The sequence below is a fragment of the Pantherophis guttatus genome, chromosome 2, assembly GCF_059756535.1.
Source record: "Pantherophis guttatus breed Tessera chromosome 2, ASM5975653v1, whole genome shotgun sequence".
Classification (NCBI taxonomy): domain Eukaryota; kingdom Metazoa; phylum Chordata; class Lepidosauria; order Squamata; family Colubridae; genus Pantherophis; species Pantherophis guttatus.
The window spans coordinates 104,895,296-104,912,789 of record NC_142064.1 but is presented as its reverse complement, the minus strand read 5'-3'; the positions used below and the strand labels follow the sequence as shown (position 1 = coordinate 104,912,789).

At 39.4% G+C, this 17,494-nt stretch overlaps 1 protein-coding gene across 1 annotated transcript; it reads right to left on the bottom strand.

The window, feature by feature from the left end:
* Positions 1 to 219: 219 nt before the first annotated feature.
* Positions 220 to 16,072, bottom strand: MIX23 (mitochondrial matrix import factor 23). The gene is made up of 5 exons (XM_034411099.3): positions 15,921 to 16,072; positions 10,044 to 10,169; positions 3,941 to 4,087; positions 1,170 to 1,229; positions 220 to 481 (listed from the first exon to the last, which is right to left on the bottom strand). Exons 1-5 carry the CDS (start codon positions 15,969 to 15,971, stop codon positions 431 to 433), a joined length of 435 nt encoding a protein of 144 aa, XP_034266990.1. The 5' UTR covers positions 15,972 to 16,072; the 3' UTR covers positions 220 to 430.
* Positions 16,073 to 17,494: the final 1,422 nt, after the last annotated feature.

Here is a 17,494-nt window from a genome sequence, read left to right as displayed (position 1 = left end):
GAAACATGCCACCACAATGTGATTATTCCAGGATTATACAATGTTGGTAATTAGAATAAAGTTTTGTTTACACTCAATATTTCTCTGTCTGAAAAGGACGTACACAATTAGCAGAGTACAACGTTGTTTTATATGTAAAAATCTCCAGATATATGAGAGTGGATAAATGTAAAGTACATTTGCTGCTGTATCAAAAGAGGTCAAGTATGTGACATCACATTCCATCTGAATATTTTTTTAATGTTTTTTCTTCTCATATGTCTTGTACAAATTAATAGTTGGTTTATCTTTTATTAGCAAAATCACTCATTGTATAGATCCCGTGGGTATCATTTTTCAAGAGGTCCCATGCATTTTGTTCCATGTTTCTTTTCCAGTTTATTTGCATTACTGAAGACCACTTTCAGGGGAATCTTCCCCCGCATTTGCATTATTGTGTCTTTGGGGGTTTATAATGAGTTCTGCAGCGTTCATTAAATATCTAAAATAGCAAAACAGAAAGTTGATTGATATAAATATAAATGGATCAAAATATCTAAAAACTCAATTAGCTGCAAAGCAGTAATCAGAGCCAAATGTATGTGCTCAGAAAAACAGAAAAAAGTTATATCTACTTGTCTAGGTTTGTAGCTTTCAGAATAAAAGGGAGTAAATAACTGGCTGAAATATTTCCACACATGGCAGACAGAGGTTTTTTATGACAGAACTGTTCCAAAGTTCTGATGGCATCACCCTTGTGGTCACATGACAGCAATCACATGATCTTTATGGACAGTTGCAGTTCTGTGGTCATGTGACAGGATTTGCAACTTTTTTTTGCCAGAAATCAACCTTTTCAGCGGGTTCCTGGCAAGAAATGCCCATAGGAATGCATTAATTTGCTTAATGAATGTGGTGTTCGCTTAACAATTGCAGTGTTCACTTAATGACTGCTGCAAAAAGGGATATAAAATCAGATTGGTCTCATGGGTGTCTTGAGTTATGATTTATGATGGAGGTCCTGGGCTCCATTACAATTGAAGACTACTTGTATGCATTATTTTGGATGTAAGATATTTCTACTTGATTTTCATATTTGGATTTAACTTGAACTATAGTTCTCTTCCTAGCTTTCAATCAGAGCCTTAATATGGTATGACAAAAATTCACAAATTAGGACTGTTCCTTACCTTCCAGCTTCTGTCATTTACCACTTCTTCAACATTTAACTCTGACTGCATTAATTTCAACTACAATAGAGAGAAAAGAAGAAAGGCTTTAGAGACTTATCATAACAGTTGGGATTGACCATGAGCAGACAGATTGTATAAATTTGGATAACAATATTAAAAATATACCGTATTTTTTGGAGTATAAGATGCTCTGGAGTACAAAATCGCACATTCGTTTTTGGGGAGGAAAACCAGAAAAAACATTTCTGCTCTGCCTACTAGCATCCATCGGTATTCATCTGGCTAGCGTGCTTGCAGCAAACAGCAAACAGCCTGGTAAACTTCAGCATGTTATTGCAGCCTGATTCAGTATGAGCAGCTGATTGGTGGTTGGATTGGCCTCCCAGAATATCGCCAATAAGCTGTTCCAGGCTGCGAGGATCGCCACAGCCCATCGCCACCTCCGCGAGTTTTCAGCCTCTGCGCATCAAGCTTTCGGCCGCCACGCGCCCCGGTTTTGGCCTCCACACATCACATTTCTGGCCTGTTCCAGGCGGCGGCAATGGAACCGGCCAAAAATGCGACACGCGAAGGCCAAAAGCGGGGCGTGCGGAGCCTGAAAATGCAACGTGCGGAGGCCGAAAACGCAATGAGCGGAGGCGGCGATGGACGGTGATGTGCTGTGGTGATCCTCGCAGCCTGGAACAGCTGTATTAGTATTAGAAGTAAGCATTTTATAGACATTTAGAAGAGAGCAAAGCTAAAGCTAACATTCCATATTGGTGAGAAATTAGAAAATCTTTTTTCTTTTTACCCCAGCTCAAAAATTGCAAAAACAGAGAATATACTTTTGAATGGGTAATTGCAATGCAGTGAAATCTTGATTTACCAACTTTAATGCAACATTTTATGTGCAGCAGACCTAATTTTGCCATGGTTTGCAATAATTGCATAATGATGTCATCAAGCAAATGATGCAAATTACATCATTTAAATCAATTTATTTCAGTGGCATAAAGATGCAATAACACAAATAACTAGATTACCTGCGTGATGTTGTCATATAGATGCTGTAAATCCCCACAATGACAAATTCTTTATTCAACGTAAGTTTCTGAATAAAGAACCCCTCCCTCCTATTTAACTGTTAAAAAAAATTTTTTTTTAGTAATGATTGCAGTTAATTTTAATATGAGTGAATCAAGACCAGAATGTCAGCCCAATTACATGGACAGAAATACAGCAATGTATATTAAATTCCATCATTTCAAATTTGCCTTATAAACATTTGCAGATTCTGATGCCTGAAATTACATTCATATGGCAAGTATCTAGATAGTAGAGCCTTATTTTCTATCCAGTTGACCTCTTTGGAACCCTTTAGGAAGAAACTGAGGGTTCTAGCTAACAGTTGCAGTTACAGTGCTCGAAGTATGATAGTCGCCTTGCCCTGTACTGCTCTCTTCTGGACAAAAAATGATTTCACAGTTTGTTCTCTTTCAGGAAACCTTTTTTTTTTTGTCAGTACTGATTGTTTAACAGTAAATAATATACCAAATGTTTGGGAAGCCACCCGAGAGCAGCTGAAATGGATACAGTACATTTTAAAATCACAGAAATGTAAAAAATTGATAGAACATGGGATCTCCAATCTTTTCTATCATTACGGAAGAGTCTGAACCATTTACCTGTTTTTCTATATCTAAATAAGCATCCCAAGGACTGCTTAGAAATTTAGATGTATAAAATGGTTTATAGGTTAAAATTTCATGTTTGCTTTCCTTTCAAGTTCTGTTTGACTTCAGCTAGCAAACATTAATAATTTATTAATTTATATTAATAATAGAACATCTGTTTGTACAAGTTTTCATAAACAAGACCTAATTATGTGTGTTTAGCAAGACATGAATACCGTGTTTCCCCAAAAATAAGACCCAGTCTTATATTTTTGGGGGCTACAAAATAAGCACTAGGGCTTATTTTTTGGGGGATGTCTTAATTTTGGGGGGGATGTCATGTAAGGGAGGCCCAGTTTTGCTTGCTCATGGCCTCAACAGAGAAGGCAAGCCAAAACACGGTGGGACAGAGTTGGCGGGTGGGCTTGGAGGCTCATCTTCGTGTCTCTCGGCTTTCCCATGGCCCACCTAGCATGTCAAGATCGCCTGCCTTCCCCCCTGCACCTCTGCCTCCGTCTGCTGTCAGTGTCACCATTCGAAGATGAACCTCCCATTGCTGCCTGCCTGCTCCGGCCCACTGACTCTTGGCTTACCTATGTCCCATGCGATGCATCTGGATCGTGTGCCTCCCCCCTGCCTTTGCCTGCTGCTTGGACATGTAATCAACTCACCTGCACTGTGTAGGCTGTGGCTGCTGCTGGACACCACCGGCTCCTGCACTGCCTCTGGTGCTGACCACGCCCCCTGCTGCTGACAACCTTAACTAGGGATTATTTTTGGGCTAGGTCTTATATTAGGAGCATGTTATAAAATCAGGCTAGGGCTTATTTTTTGGGTGGGTCTTATTTTAGGGGAACAGCCAGTTTGTCAATTCATGATTTCTATTTCTATCTGTTTCCTGAATGATGAAACATGGGCATAGAAGAATATCTAATGACAGATACATTTGTTAGAGAGAACTGGTCCTTTTCCAGCATTAGGATGATTATAATGTCAAATCACAGAACTATTTTTGTAATTTTGCATATTTTACTTTCCTGTGCCACTGGAACAGTCAATTTTCAATCATATTTTATATAATAGAACTTAAAGCAAACAAATTCTGCTACTTACTTTTGTCTGCTCTTTCCTGAGTTGTTTTAGTAGTGTTATGTCATCTGGAGATTTCTTCCTCTCTTCCTGCAGAAGTTTTACTACATTAGAAGTTTGGGCAATACAGCTTTTGATTATTCTCTCCCTACTTTCATGAGCTTCTTTCAACTAAATAGACAGTAAATATAAACAAAGAAAAACAGATAAGCAAGCAGTCCAATAATGAGTTAAATGTTAAGTAAAATAAAAGCAGAAATTGAGGTGGTTTTAATAAAATTACCACTTTCCATGCACATGTAATGGACACAGAAGAGCTTCTTATTATTCTTAGCACTTTTTATTCCTAGCTCACCCAGATACTGTAGCTGTTAAATAAGTGGTTAGCAGAAAAATCCTTGTCACTTAAAAATACAGAAATTAGCAACCACTTACATTCACTTTCTTTAAAAAAAAAAGGGTGTGTGTGGCAAGGGTCCTAAACGAGCTTTATTTAAACTCTGAGTTGTCTGCACACTCGGTTGCAATGCTCTCTGTTCAAACTTTTTCCTATTTCAAGGCCTATGAAATAGATAAGTATTTTTATTTATGTAGATCTACTTGACAAATAACTAATGCTGTGTTTAGTTACCTTAAACAGGCAGGCACTGAAAACAAGAGGAAACCTCCATTCTCTTGGTCATCATTTTCCCTCCTTTTATGTACCAATGGAGATGATGAAAGTGTCATCTTTCTTATACAAGTAAATAAAATACAACTCATGAATTTAAAGGAATTGAAGATTTGATGGTTATCTTCCAAGCATTTGTCAATATAATGACAACCAAATATCTTCCATTTAGATTCCAGATGAACAGCTTCTGAATACTGCTATATAACAACTTAATAGCAAGCTTACCAAATCTCACGAATCAATTTTTGAAGGACAATTATGCAGGACAAAACAAAAATACTTTCCATGGAATGTAACATACAATTGCAATATTTTGAGTACATCCCAGTAGGGCTTTGTTAGTAACTGGAGAATTCCTCTGTAAGTAAAAATATTGACATTTTGCTGGCTAAATTCCAATAATTTCAAAGAGGAAATAGCTATTTTGCTTCAAAAATATTTGGAGATAAACAAAGCACTGTCAAATTATTGAACAGGATATGTGCAAATTATATATGTGAAGGTTAATTTATTTCCTATTATGCCTGCTGGAAAATGAAAGGGCATTTTGAGGAAAGCAAACACAAAAGATAAAATTTCCATTGTCCCAATAGGACAGGGGCATCAAACTCACGGTCTGCGGCCTAGATGTGTTCCGCGCTGGCCACGCCCACCCCCATTTTAGCAAAGGAGAAAAAAGTCATGATACATCACATGACGACAGCGTGACGCCCCTGAAATAGGCTATGGATCCTTTTCCAGAATCAAGATTGGCAAAGTGGCATGTATAAACAGCATGTATTACATTCCACTAAAGTAAACTTGCATCAACATGTTTATGGCAAAGCTTTGGTAATCTGGAGAATCAGGTGATAGAATAGTGGTTCCTCATTATAAAAGCAATATGGTTGGACTACAATAAAGCATATAAGATGCCATAGATATAAACGTGCAAAATTCAAGAACTTCAGCTCCATTTTAACAAAATAAAATTAGGCAGAAAACGTAAGCATGTAATTGATTATATTTGGAGAAATAGCAAGACTAAATAATATAAAGAAAAAGGATATAATGGAAATATGGATATTTTATTTAAATTTCTACTAGAATGTTATTAACTCTGGTATTCTGCCAGTGCCTCTTAATGGAGCTTATATCAATATACTGTACTTAAAAGAAAGTCAACATGATGCCCATTGTCCTGATTAACAGGATGCTGCTGCCTTCTTAGTTGCTGCCCAATCCAGGGAAAAGAAAGGCAGTTTTAAAGGGTTGCAGAAAGTTGGTATATTTGTACTCTCACAAGTTTCAAAACACCTTTTTTAAACTAAATCAGGATCTACTGATTGTAGGTCTATTTATTGATAAATATTGGTGTTAAAATATATTGTTTTCAATGTTTATAATATTCAGCTGTAATCTGTATTGGCAGTTGGCAGTCTACAACAATAAAACTATACAATAATAATAAAACAATACATTAACCTCCTCATCCCTCCCCAAATACTCTCTGGAAAAGCTACCTTTCCTGCTTACGGAGGGCAATTAGGATGTGTACCGATTTGATCTCAGGAGCTATTCCGTAACATTGGGTTTGCAACAAAAAACATGTTTGTGAGCCTGAGCTGCCTTTAATGTTTTAGTGATGGAAAACCGTTAATGGATTTTGTTGGGAGCATGCACCATAATGCAGATTCTTCTTGGAGAAGGAGGCCCCAAAAATATTTAGGAGCCAAGCCATTTAGGGTGTTAGACAGCACTTGTATTCAGAACTCGATGGGCAACTAATGTATTCAGAACCTGATGGGCTCACAGCACAGGCATTATGTGGATGTGATGACTGCAAGCTCCACATTTTGCACAAACTTCAGCTTCCCGTAGTCTTCAAAGCAGCCTTTTATATGACATTGTGGAGCAATATGTGCATGAATGGACCTCTCTGGTCATGACCTCCACCTGCCTAATCTAGTTGTAGCGAGGTATCCAGGAGAAACCCCAATCGCATAATTGCTCCTTCAACAAGTGGAACACCCCATCCAGAGTTATAAATGGAGCTGGCAAAAAATCTCCCAAACAAACATCAACTCCATTTTGTTTGGGTTCAGCTTCAGTCCATTTTGTCCCAACCAAACTCTAAGAGCTTCAGGTACCAGATAAATATTTCCTTTGGCCTGACCCAAATAGTGATGATGTAAAATGAATAGCATGTTGGTGCAACCCCAATTATCTGAGATTGACTTGCAAAGATATTAGAAAGCTTGATATATCCAGGCTAATTTGTCACAGATAAGGAGTTGGCAGTTTCTCAGATTAATTTACCGTATTTTCTGGCGTATAAAATGACTTTTTAACACATGAAAATCTTCTCAAAAGTCGGGGGTCGTCTTATACGCCGGGTGTCGTTCTCCTGTAACCAGGCAGAACAGCCCAAAAGGCTCTGACGAGCCTTAAATGGCTCTGGCAATCCAAGCTCTGACGATCTGCTAATCAGGCAACTCCGCTGGGATCGCCAGAGCCATGGAGAAGGAAAAAACTTTTCTCCTTTCACATGGCTCTGGCGATCCAAGCTCTGACGATCTGCTAATCAGGCAACTCAGCTGGGATCGCCAGAGCCATGGAGAAAGAAAAAAGTTTTCCCCCTCCAGCTTGCTTACCTTAGCTGCTTGCCTTGCTTCACTTTGCCTTGCTTTGCTTGCCTGAATCCATTCCATCAGCAAGCAACTCCCTGCCTGCAATCAAGCAGGCAGGGAGTTGTGGACTTCAACTCCCAGAATTCCTCAGCCAGCAAAACAAAGCTGGCTGAGGAATTCTGGGAGTTGAAGTCTACAAGTCTTAAAGTTGCCAAGGTTACAGACCTCTGTTCTATTGGGTAAGTTTTTTTCCCCTTTGGGATCTTTAAAAAAAATAGTTAATTGGGGTTTTTTTAGTTGTTCTTTTTTAGACCTAGCCATTTAAAGTTTAGGAAGTTTTAAATTTATCTGTTTTTATATAAAAATAAAATAAAATAATATTTGTGCAGCTTTCTGAGATTTAGTGTGTTTTTGTAGTGTTTCACTCTAACTACACAAACACACAAAATCTCACAAAGCTGTATGTGGAATTTTGTGTGTGTAAAGTGTGAAAGTTGTTTTTGGGGGCTTTTTGTGGCTGTGTGAGTTTCCTGCTTGTTGCAGGGGCCATTTTGGGTCTAGCACAGCTGCTTTTACATTGTGGGTGAGCCAGTTGTGTTGTGTTGTGTGTGTGTAAAGTATGAAAGTTGGTTTTTTGGGCTTTTTCTGGCTGTGTGAGTTTCCTGCTTGTTGCAGGGGCCATTTTGGGTCTAGCACAGCTGCTTTTACATTGTGGGTGAGCCAGTTGTGTTGTGTGTGTGTAAAGTGTGAAAGTTGTTTTTTTGGGCTTTTTGTGGCTGTGTGAGGTTTCTGCTTGTTTCAGGGGCCATATTGGGTCTAGCACAGCTGCTTTTACATTGTGGGTGAGCTAGTTGATGTTTTTTAATTTTTATTTGGTGTGCGTTGGAAGAGGGGTAGTCTTATATGGCGAGTATAGCCCAAACCCTATATTTTAACAGGAAAATTCGTCTTATACACACAGTCGTCTTATACGCCGGAAAATATGGTACTTCAATAGGTTTATTGAATATATATATATATATTCAATAGGAATATTTCATTTACTATTAGATTTATACGTTGGCTTCTACTCGAGAGTATAAGTAGCATGCATAGCACTGTTGTTGGTTTTTACTTGTTACTTTTTATTGTGGTTGGACCATTCCCTTGTGGCAAGTCCACTATAAATATTTGTTTTGTTTGCTTTGTATCAGGGTGGATTTGATTTAAATCAAGTTGATTTAAATCACAATTTAAATCATGATTTAAATCACTAGTAAAAAGGCTTGATTTAAATCAACTCGATTTAAATCATAATTTTTAAAGAGCAACTGTCATCTCTGCTACTCCTTTGACCCATTGTTGACTCACCGATAGTCCCAGTGTTGCAGAATATACAGCCTCATGCTACATAACTAAGCTCCATTTCATGCTGAATAAACTAAATTATTTATGTATCTTAAATAGAAAACTATCTTACGATAGATTTTTACCCCAAAAGTTTTTTATTAAAATAAATTCGATAAAAATCAAAAAAATCCGATTTAAATAAAAAAAATCTGATTTTTTTTATTTTTTTTAAAAAAATCATTGATTTTTATCCACCCTGCTTTGTATATTTTTACAATGAAATAATTTTCTTCAAGGATTTTTAAAATGAATCATGAGTCTTTACTGATTTCCAAGTAGACATATGAGGAGCAAAAGAATTTTGGTTAAGTCTTTTCTGTTGGAAAACATAACAACCTGCCTTTTCTTTTATGGTTTAATTTGGGGCACAAAACCCTCTTGGCCTGTGCAATATGGAAAACCAATATAGATTAGGTCTACTGCATGTACTGTTAAATCTGAGCCTTATGCACCAAAATCAATACAATTAATTGGTGGTTTTAAAGCCCTTTCTGGCTCTAATATTAATTGATCTAAATCTGAGCTGAGGCTGTGGAGCTACAAAATTGTCAAAGCTATTTTTCTCTGGACACATTCCATATCTGTACAAAAGTAATAATTTATTTGAGGCTGAAAATAATAATTGCTATTTGTAGTGCAGGTGCCAATTTATATAAAAACTAGTATGTGGTTGGGGTAGTAGTTAAAATGCGAAAATAGCATTGGGGAGACTCAGGTTTTAGATCTCCATTAGGAATGAGAGCCATTGGGTGACTTTGAGCCAGTCAGTCTCTCTTGGCCCAAGCCTGGGAAATAAAAAATATCAAGCCACAGTGGATCAATGTGGTGGATTGATTTAGGCTGATAATATATATATATATTTCTCTATTTTCTTAGTGTCAAATACACTTAACATTAGCAACTTAACTATACAACATAATACGACTAACTTTATAAGACCTGTTTTGATTAAAATAAGACAAAAAGAAATATAGTTATCTTTATATATTTTTGGATATAAATGTACTTAAATAATTAAAAGCAGGATACAAATTAAATTGGCAGAGTTTAAAAAAAACCACACAAACAATAGGGAGTTTGGAAGGAGTAGCATTGCCACAGATTATATGGTACTATGGAGAAGAAAGAAGTACAATGATCTGTCTCTCTCTTTTGAATTAAGTATCTTTTATTGTATATGACATAAGCAGGAAAATTGGTGACAAGAACAATGAAGGAATAATATATACTTATGATTAAAAAGGCCAGCAGATATGAACTGCAAGAAACAGCTAGATGGCAGCAAAGAACTATAGAAAACTCTCAACCTTTGCTGTCATCTAGTGGTCACCTAGATGTTGGCACTCCCAGATCTATAGCACTATAAGATGCCAATGTAGTCACAAACACCTGGTGAAAACAAAATCAGGTTTTAAATGAAAAAAGTTAAATGAAGAGGAAGGGCAAATATATTTACCGAATGATGAAGTTCTTCACAAGTTTGCCTAGCATCAACTTTTCCTGCGAAAGAAGCTGTTGGAACTGTAGTATTTAATTCATGGACTATTCTGTCATCAATTGTTCTTGTTACCCTGAGCAATTCCTGGGTGGGAGGGGGCAGGGGAGGAAAAACTTAGACTTAATGTTGGAAAATTAAATAATAAACAGTATGTTAGCAACCAGATCAAGTAATATATTTTTGAACCACATATTTAAAATTCCTAGAAACTTGCAGAGTACTTTATATGTTGGTTGTGCCAGATTACTATAATCTATATATATAAAAGCGAAAACCACTCATGCCGCGATCACAAAAACTCCAGAACCGTAAAGCCTACAAACTTGAAATTTGGCACCTATATTCCTCTTGGCTTCTCGGTGCTCGCTAAGAAAGGATTTTTCAAAATGACCATCAGATCATTAGTATTTCTTATATTATTAACACGCTCTGATGCTAATTAGTTAGACGTTCTCCTCCCCCTCCCAACATGAAAATAACTCTGGAGAGAACAGGATAGGATAGGCTTCTGTGCGACAACCCTGAGGGACAGTAGGGGTTAGGACAGGAGAGGCTTCTGTGGGGCAAGCCTAAGGGAGAGAAGTGAATAGGATAGGGGAGGCTTCTGTGGGGCAAGCCTGAAGGAGAGAAGGGAATAAGATAGGGGAGGCTTCTGTGGGGCAAGGATGAGGGAGAGAAGGGGATAGGATAGGGAAGGCTTCTGTGGGCCAAGGCTGAGGGAGAGAAGGGGATAGGATAGGGGAGGCTTCTGTGGGCCAAGGCTGAGGGAGAGAAGGGGATAGGATAGAGGAGGCTTCTGTGGGGCAAGCCTAAGGGAGAGAAGTGAATAGGATAGGGGAGGCTTCTGTGGGGCAAGCCTGAGGGAGAGAAAGGGAGAGGAGAGGCCGATCGTAACTACTCATTAATTTGCAAGCTGTAAGTATCGATTTATCAAGGCCGATCGCATAGTTTTATAGCGGAGCACGGGTATTCAGCTAGTAGATCATAAGATTGAAAGGAACTCTAGAAGTCTTCTAGTCCAAACTTTGTCCAGGGCAGGAATCCCCTGATCAAAAGCCATGGTCAACAAAAATGATTGTCCAAATTTGAAAATTTTGTGATGCTTTTTACTGGACAGGTCATTTGATTCCTTCTACAAAAAGAATAGCAAGTCAAGTTGTGGGATTATGTTTTAATGCCTACAATAACTTCCTATTTTACAAGTATATTTAATCTGGAATTCAACAAACTGAAATACATCTTGTTCCACCCTTTTTCCATAATACAAGAAAGATGCCGAGGAATTGGAAAAAATCCACAGACAAGTAACAAAGATGGTGAGGGGCTTTTGGCTAAATTCTGTGAAGAATGGTTAAAAAAACTGAGTACATTTAGCTTAAAGAGAAGTGGAGACACAATAGCCGTCTTCCAACTGAAGGATTACCTCCTGGAGTAATGGGTATGCCATCACCAGAGATTTTCAAACAAGAAAGCAATTTTTCTGGGATGGTCCGAGGATTCATCTCCAGAGTTGGGAGTTGCACTAAAAGACTTCCAAGTTCCCTTCCAATCCTACAATCCTATTATTGTATTTACAAAGTACATTTCTCAGGGTTAAGCTAGCCATGATTTTATCATGATTTTAGCCATGATCATTCAGTTTTATAAATTTGTATAGTGCATTGAACTATAAATTATCTACATTGGCTATTTACCTAGCACAATAGGGTAAATTAATTGGCTAGTTTGTGGTTCGGGATGTTGTGTGGACATGCTTTCTCACAAATAAATCTGATTGAACATGGACGTATTATGGAGAAACAGAGATGAATGTCATTAGAGTACACATGATGCCCAATCTGCATCCATCTATATCATCTGCTTGTTGATGCCTTCTCCTTCTACTATCTTATGCTGATGGTCTTTTTCTATTTACGATGCTTCCTCCCTCTACCTTTCCATTTCAGGGACATCTCATTCTCCATATGTGCTCTAATACTAACATTCTCGGAAAGGGTGGGAATAACTTAAAATCCATGAACAATCACTTATATTGTCTATCCAACCACACCTGAAGCAGAAATTCAATGACAGTAACCTAGCTTTTGTTGAAGGTGCTGTCTTCCTAACTTAGCTCTCACCAAGTAAGAGTGATTTCCCCACCCTCATGTTACCTTAGCCGAACATGGGAATACTCTCATAATACTCACTCTTTTACTCATTTATTGAATTTACAATAAATCATCACCTGATTGGTTTACAATTATTTCAAAATACAATAAAACCACAATAAATGAAACATAAGATAAATTAAATTAAAATTGTAAACACAATCCTGACAATGTCACAATTCACTTCAAAGCCCTCTGAAATAAATTGATTTTAATTAGCGTTTGGAAGTCTATTATCAATGAAGCTATTTTCACTTCCAGGAGAAGCCTTTCAAAAGCATCCCAGAGAATTTTTTTTTTGGGAGCCTTGGCCTTCCTCCCTAGCAGCAGTTTCTTCCAGGGGAAACATTTTAGGAGGGATGAATCTGGTTGAAAAGAATCCAGATAATCTGCTTTCTTCAAGATAATTTGAAGATGAATCAACACCACCTAGTTGACATTTCCTAAAAAGGGAAGTTTGGAGAATGGGTGACAGTTATCAAACAGTTGCTTCCAGAGATGACCTCTTAAGGAAGGGCACATTACCTCTTTCATGCCCCCATCTTTCCCCAAAGGAGCCAGAAGAGAACCCCAAAAGTGATAGGGGCCATGCTACAAAATTTGACTTAGTATACACGGGTCAAAAGGAGTCCTAGGAGAACTGTCTTGGTCACTACCTTGAATTCTGCCCTTATGGAGTGAAGACCTCAGCAATTCTATTTTATATATTCTGAAAAAAATTTTCAGCAGTTACATAGTGCCCAGGAAGGCATCTAGCCATTCTTGCCATCCTAACAATCACAGGCTGATAGCTTACTGATGAAATAAGAGAGGAGAAATAATGTTGCTTTGCCTCTTTTACTACCATAGTGTAAACTCAAACCTGAGGTATGCCTATGTTTGATTAGATTCACTTCCACAAAGTGATCTCACCAAGGCAAGAGTCAATACAATATCTTCCATATCCTTATCATAGTTCCAAAGCAAAGACAAAGACTAGAGTGTGTCCACTTACATGCTTTGGATTACATATCTAAGACTAGTCCACTGTTGCTGTGATGGGTATGAGCTTCATGGCTGTTCCCAGTCTGCTGTCAGAAGGTTTAAGATGTAAACTGCCCAACCCACAAAGAGATTCCAACTTCAGCTAAGATACAAGGTCAAGGAGTCTGGAGAAGGATCCAACTAAGCAGCAGCAGGATCACCAGGATGACACACAGCTTCTCTTTGTAAGACACTATAATGCTGTGCTTCCCAAACTTTTTCCTTCATTACCAAAACCACTTATCAGAAAGTCCTTTTTACCCAATGTAGATAAAACACTAAGTCAATCTAAATATCCCTGTTGTGATTGGGCTTATTTGTCATTATCCAATGTGCTGAGCACATTGTAAGCCGCCCTGAGTCTTCGGAGAAGGGCGGCATATAAATCAAATTAAAAAAATTTTTAAAAAAAAAGCCACTTTTATCCAACCCAAGTTTGGGATGCACTGATATAATATTTAGGCATTCACATCCTATTATCACAGAAGTGAGTCTCTGGCCACAAATAAGATCAGTGCCACCTCTCCTGGACTCATAGAGGCTGCTTTTTTATATGGCTGAGTCCATATTCATTTTTTTTTAAAAAAAATATGGACTCTTTTAAAAATTGTAAGCTGACATTTTGAATCAGGTACCTTGAAATTCAAGAAACAAATAAAAATCTAGAAGGGAAATTCTCCAAAAAGGTGATATCTCATCCAGTCAATTTTGATAATGCAAATCAGGAATAAGAAAAATAATTACCATACACCTATACAAATAGTACTCTTGAAGGGATACATTACTTTGCTACTGCCACTAGGGTGCTTTCACCGATGATGGGCTGTCCCTTGTTCAACTGGTGAAAACAAGCAAACACTAAAGGATCTCAAAGCATCTCAGAACTGGTTCAAGGATCAATTCTGAATTTATAATTAATGCAGTATTTTGCCATTGCAGTAACTGTAAACCCAACTGTGGGGGTTAACTGTTTGTTCTGCTATGCTTCATACAATTAACTTTTAGACTACAAAATAAAGTATTAGAACCTAGTCATTCTGGTTACAACTATCATAATTCCCATCTTTCTCCTTACTTGCCTTTTTATCCCATTACACTCAATAGATAGACCTTGTTTAGTGATTGTTCACAGTCGGTGGTATTGTGTTGAAGCAGCATCGGAATGCTTTGTAACAGTGGCGGGTTGCTACCGGTTCGGGCAAACCGGTAGCAGCGGTGGGGGAGGCTCTGCCCACCCACCCGGACGGTTCTGCACATGCACTCACAAGCGAACAGGTAGCAACAGGTTTTGAAACCCGCCCCTGCTTTGTACTAAAGAAAGGATGTCTGTTCCCAGGATAAGTCATTTTCCTCATGTTGTTATTCTACCTCAAGAGACCACAATTCCTGTTGCAACCCAATTTCATTCTGGGGAAGCTATTCTAACTCTAAACCAGGAGTCAGCAACTTGTGGCTCTGGAGCCGCATGTGTCTCTTTCACCCCTCTGCTGCAGCTTCCTGTCACTCAAAATGTGTCACAACCGCCAATGTGTGACACCCACAGGCATGCGATTTATTGAACTTTTCAACCCCCATAGCCAACCATGGATAAATCCTAGAAAAGTTTCAGAAGAAAACAGAATGCTTAATTCAACTACATATGCTAGTTTTGTGACCACTCAAGAAATAGTCAGACATGGGAAGGGTTTTGTGGTTCCTGGTGTTTTCTTTTCTGTGGGAAACGAGTCCAAATGGCTCTTTGAATATTTAAAGTTGCAGACCCCTGCCCTAAACCTAACCTCCCATGTTCAAGAGTAACATGAGTCCTGTCTCTTCTGGGGAAGTCTTCCATGTTCCATAACTATAACAAGTGGCTGCAGTTCTAACTGCAGAAGCCCTAACCCAGAGTTTCTTCTGTACATTTTTCTCCCTTTCAAAATGATTAAAATAACAGAATGAAAATAACAAGATTACATTTTCTATGCCTTTGCAATATTTTTAAAAAAACATATTGAAGATAGCATAAGAATTACAGAAATTAATATAACAGAAGAAGAAATGTGTAAATTAACTTTTTCCCTCTTTGCCGATAGTCTCTCAGCTCCCACCTCCTATTATCTGCCATTTGACCCTCGCCTTTTCGCGGGACAAAGGAAGACTGACTGACATTCAACTTTTTAATAGAGATCCCCAAGGTCCTTCGGAGAGGCAAACCGTTCACCCTCTCATCTCTTCCTTCCTGCAATGCAGTAATGCCGATCTATTTTAGAGAAAATTACCAGAAACAGCGTTTCTAAAACCTCGAATACACTATTACACCCAGGTAGGCATCCCTCCCTCCACGCACGTGCACGGCTGTCGGGTGTGGTGGGCAAAGGAAACATTTTATAGCATCCAGGAACCTGGCTCTCCTTCAAGCCCCCCCAAAACGACCCTTCTGTTCTCCTCCCCTCCCCACGCGTGGAGAATCTCTCGAAGTCTGCTCCACGTTGCTGTCCCCGCCCGTCCCGCTCCCCCTCTACGGCGCGAGCAAAGGTACTCCCGGTGAGCGAGGAGGAGCAGCAGCTCCGGATCGGGAGGCGAATCAGCGCGTGCCAGCCGACCGCGCGCGGGTGGTGGTGGTGGTGGAACGTCCCGGGCACCTCCCCGCAGGGCTCCACCAGCCTCACTTTCGTCTCCGTACCTGAAACTCAGCGAAGTCCTCGCAATTTAGAGGCGAGCCGGGCGCTGCCATGTTGGAAGGTCTCAACGCAGCCAATTGGAAGGCGTGACGGAGGCAGGCCCATCCCCTCCTGCTCCTTCTCCGCGCCACGGGCAGGCTTCCGCGGGATCCCCGAGCCGGGCCGGAAGTCGCGGGGCGTTTGTTGCGCTGCGCGTTTGGCTGCTCCTGGTTCAGTTGGCCGAGAGCGCCGGGGTGCAGATGGTTAGAGATCTTGACCTCGTCACGTAGTGCTTGAGACTGATTTTAAAAAGCAACAGCAGTTGGAGGTGAACCGCGTTTGGAGGTGAAAACCAACACCTGCAGCCGGTCTTTTTCTCGGGGCAGCTTTCTTGGGATGCAAAGTTATTTTGAAGCTTCAAGGTTCTTGTTTAGGCAAGCCGGTTAGGAAAAATAGCTCATTTAGCACATGCAGCCGATCTTGAAGGCATGTGAGAACCAGGGCATGCCACAAAGGAGATTGAAGAGAGGCTGAAAATACACGATTTCAAACGGCTACAGGAAATGGACTTTTAGGGATAATTTTTATTTCAAAGAAATCTTGTCATAAGTTAAATTTCTTAAAAGCCGTTGTAAAATGGAATTAGTTGGGCACTGGGCTTAGCTCCAAAGACTGGTACTATACATTTCAGATATTATCTCAATCACTCTTTTAGGAATTCAACTTCATTTTGTTTAAGGTAATAGTGGGGCAAAAGACAGTAAAATAGAAAAACCCAGGAAAAAAGAAGAAATCAACCCAGGTTGGCAGAAGGCAGCTTAAAATTGCTCAGCTAAAAAGCTAGTTGGCAAGATAGAAGAAAAGGAATATTTGGAGATGTATGTGGCAGCCAGGATAGAAAGTTCCTTCTACTCCTGCCCTCTGGATTCTAGTAGAGATAGTGCTAAAGGCTCAGTGGTAGGGAAGAGTTTGAGTGGAGGAAAGGAAGCCAGGAAGGAAAAGGAAGGAAAAAGCTAAGACAGGAACATGGAGGGGATTGAATGACAGATTTGGAGAAGGCAAGGCAGAGGGGAAAAGAAAGGAAGAGTATTTGGACCAGGTGAGGTTAAGAGCCCTGCTAGGCGAGCAGAAAGGCTGCTAGTGAACTTTGGGAAGAGAATCCAGGAAAAGCTTTTGATCCTTTAACCAAGGTGGATCATGAGCAGCCTCTAGTTTCCCCAGCAAGGAGACTGCAAAGTGGATGGAGCCAGTTTGGTCTAGTCTAGTGATTAAGGCCCCAGGCTAGAAAACAAGAGACCAAGAGTTCAAGTCCTGCCTTAGCCATGAAAGCCAGCTTGGGTGACTGGGTGACTCTCAGCCCAGCCCACCTCACAGGATTGTTGTGAGGAAATAGGAGAATCATGTGTTGGATATGTTCACCTTGAGTTGTTTGTAAAAATAATAAAGGCTGATGCAAAGTGGATCAGATTGTTTCTACCCACAATAGCCATCACTTTGAAAGGCTTCCACCAAATACATTTTTAAATGAGTGCAAAAGACCTAGAGGTAATCCTCAATTTATGACATTTGTTCAGTGACCCAAGTTATGATGCTTTAT

Coding starts and splice junctions, on each gene's coding strand:
- MIX23 (XM_034411099.3), bottom strand. CDS start 15,971: ATGGCAGCGCCCGGCTCGCCTCTAAATTGCGAGGACTTCGCTGAGTTT. Junction 10,170..15,920: donor AGGACTTCGCTGAGTTTCAG/GTACGGAGACGA, acceptor CCTCCCACCCAG/GAATTGCTCAGGGTAACAAG. Junction 482..1,169: donor TAAATGACAGAAGCTGGAAG/GTAAGGAACAGT, acceptor TTGCTATTTTAG/ATATTTAATGAACGCTGCAG.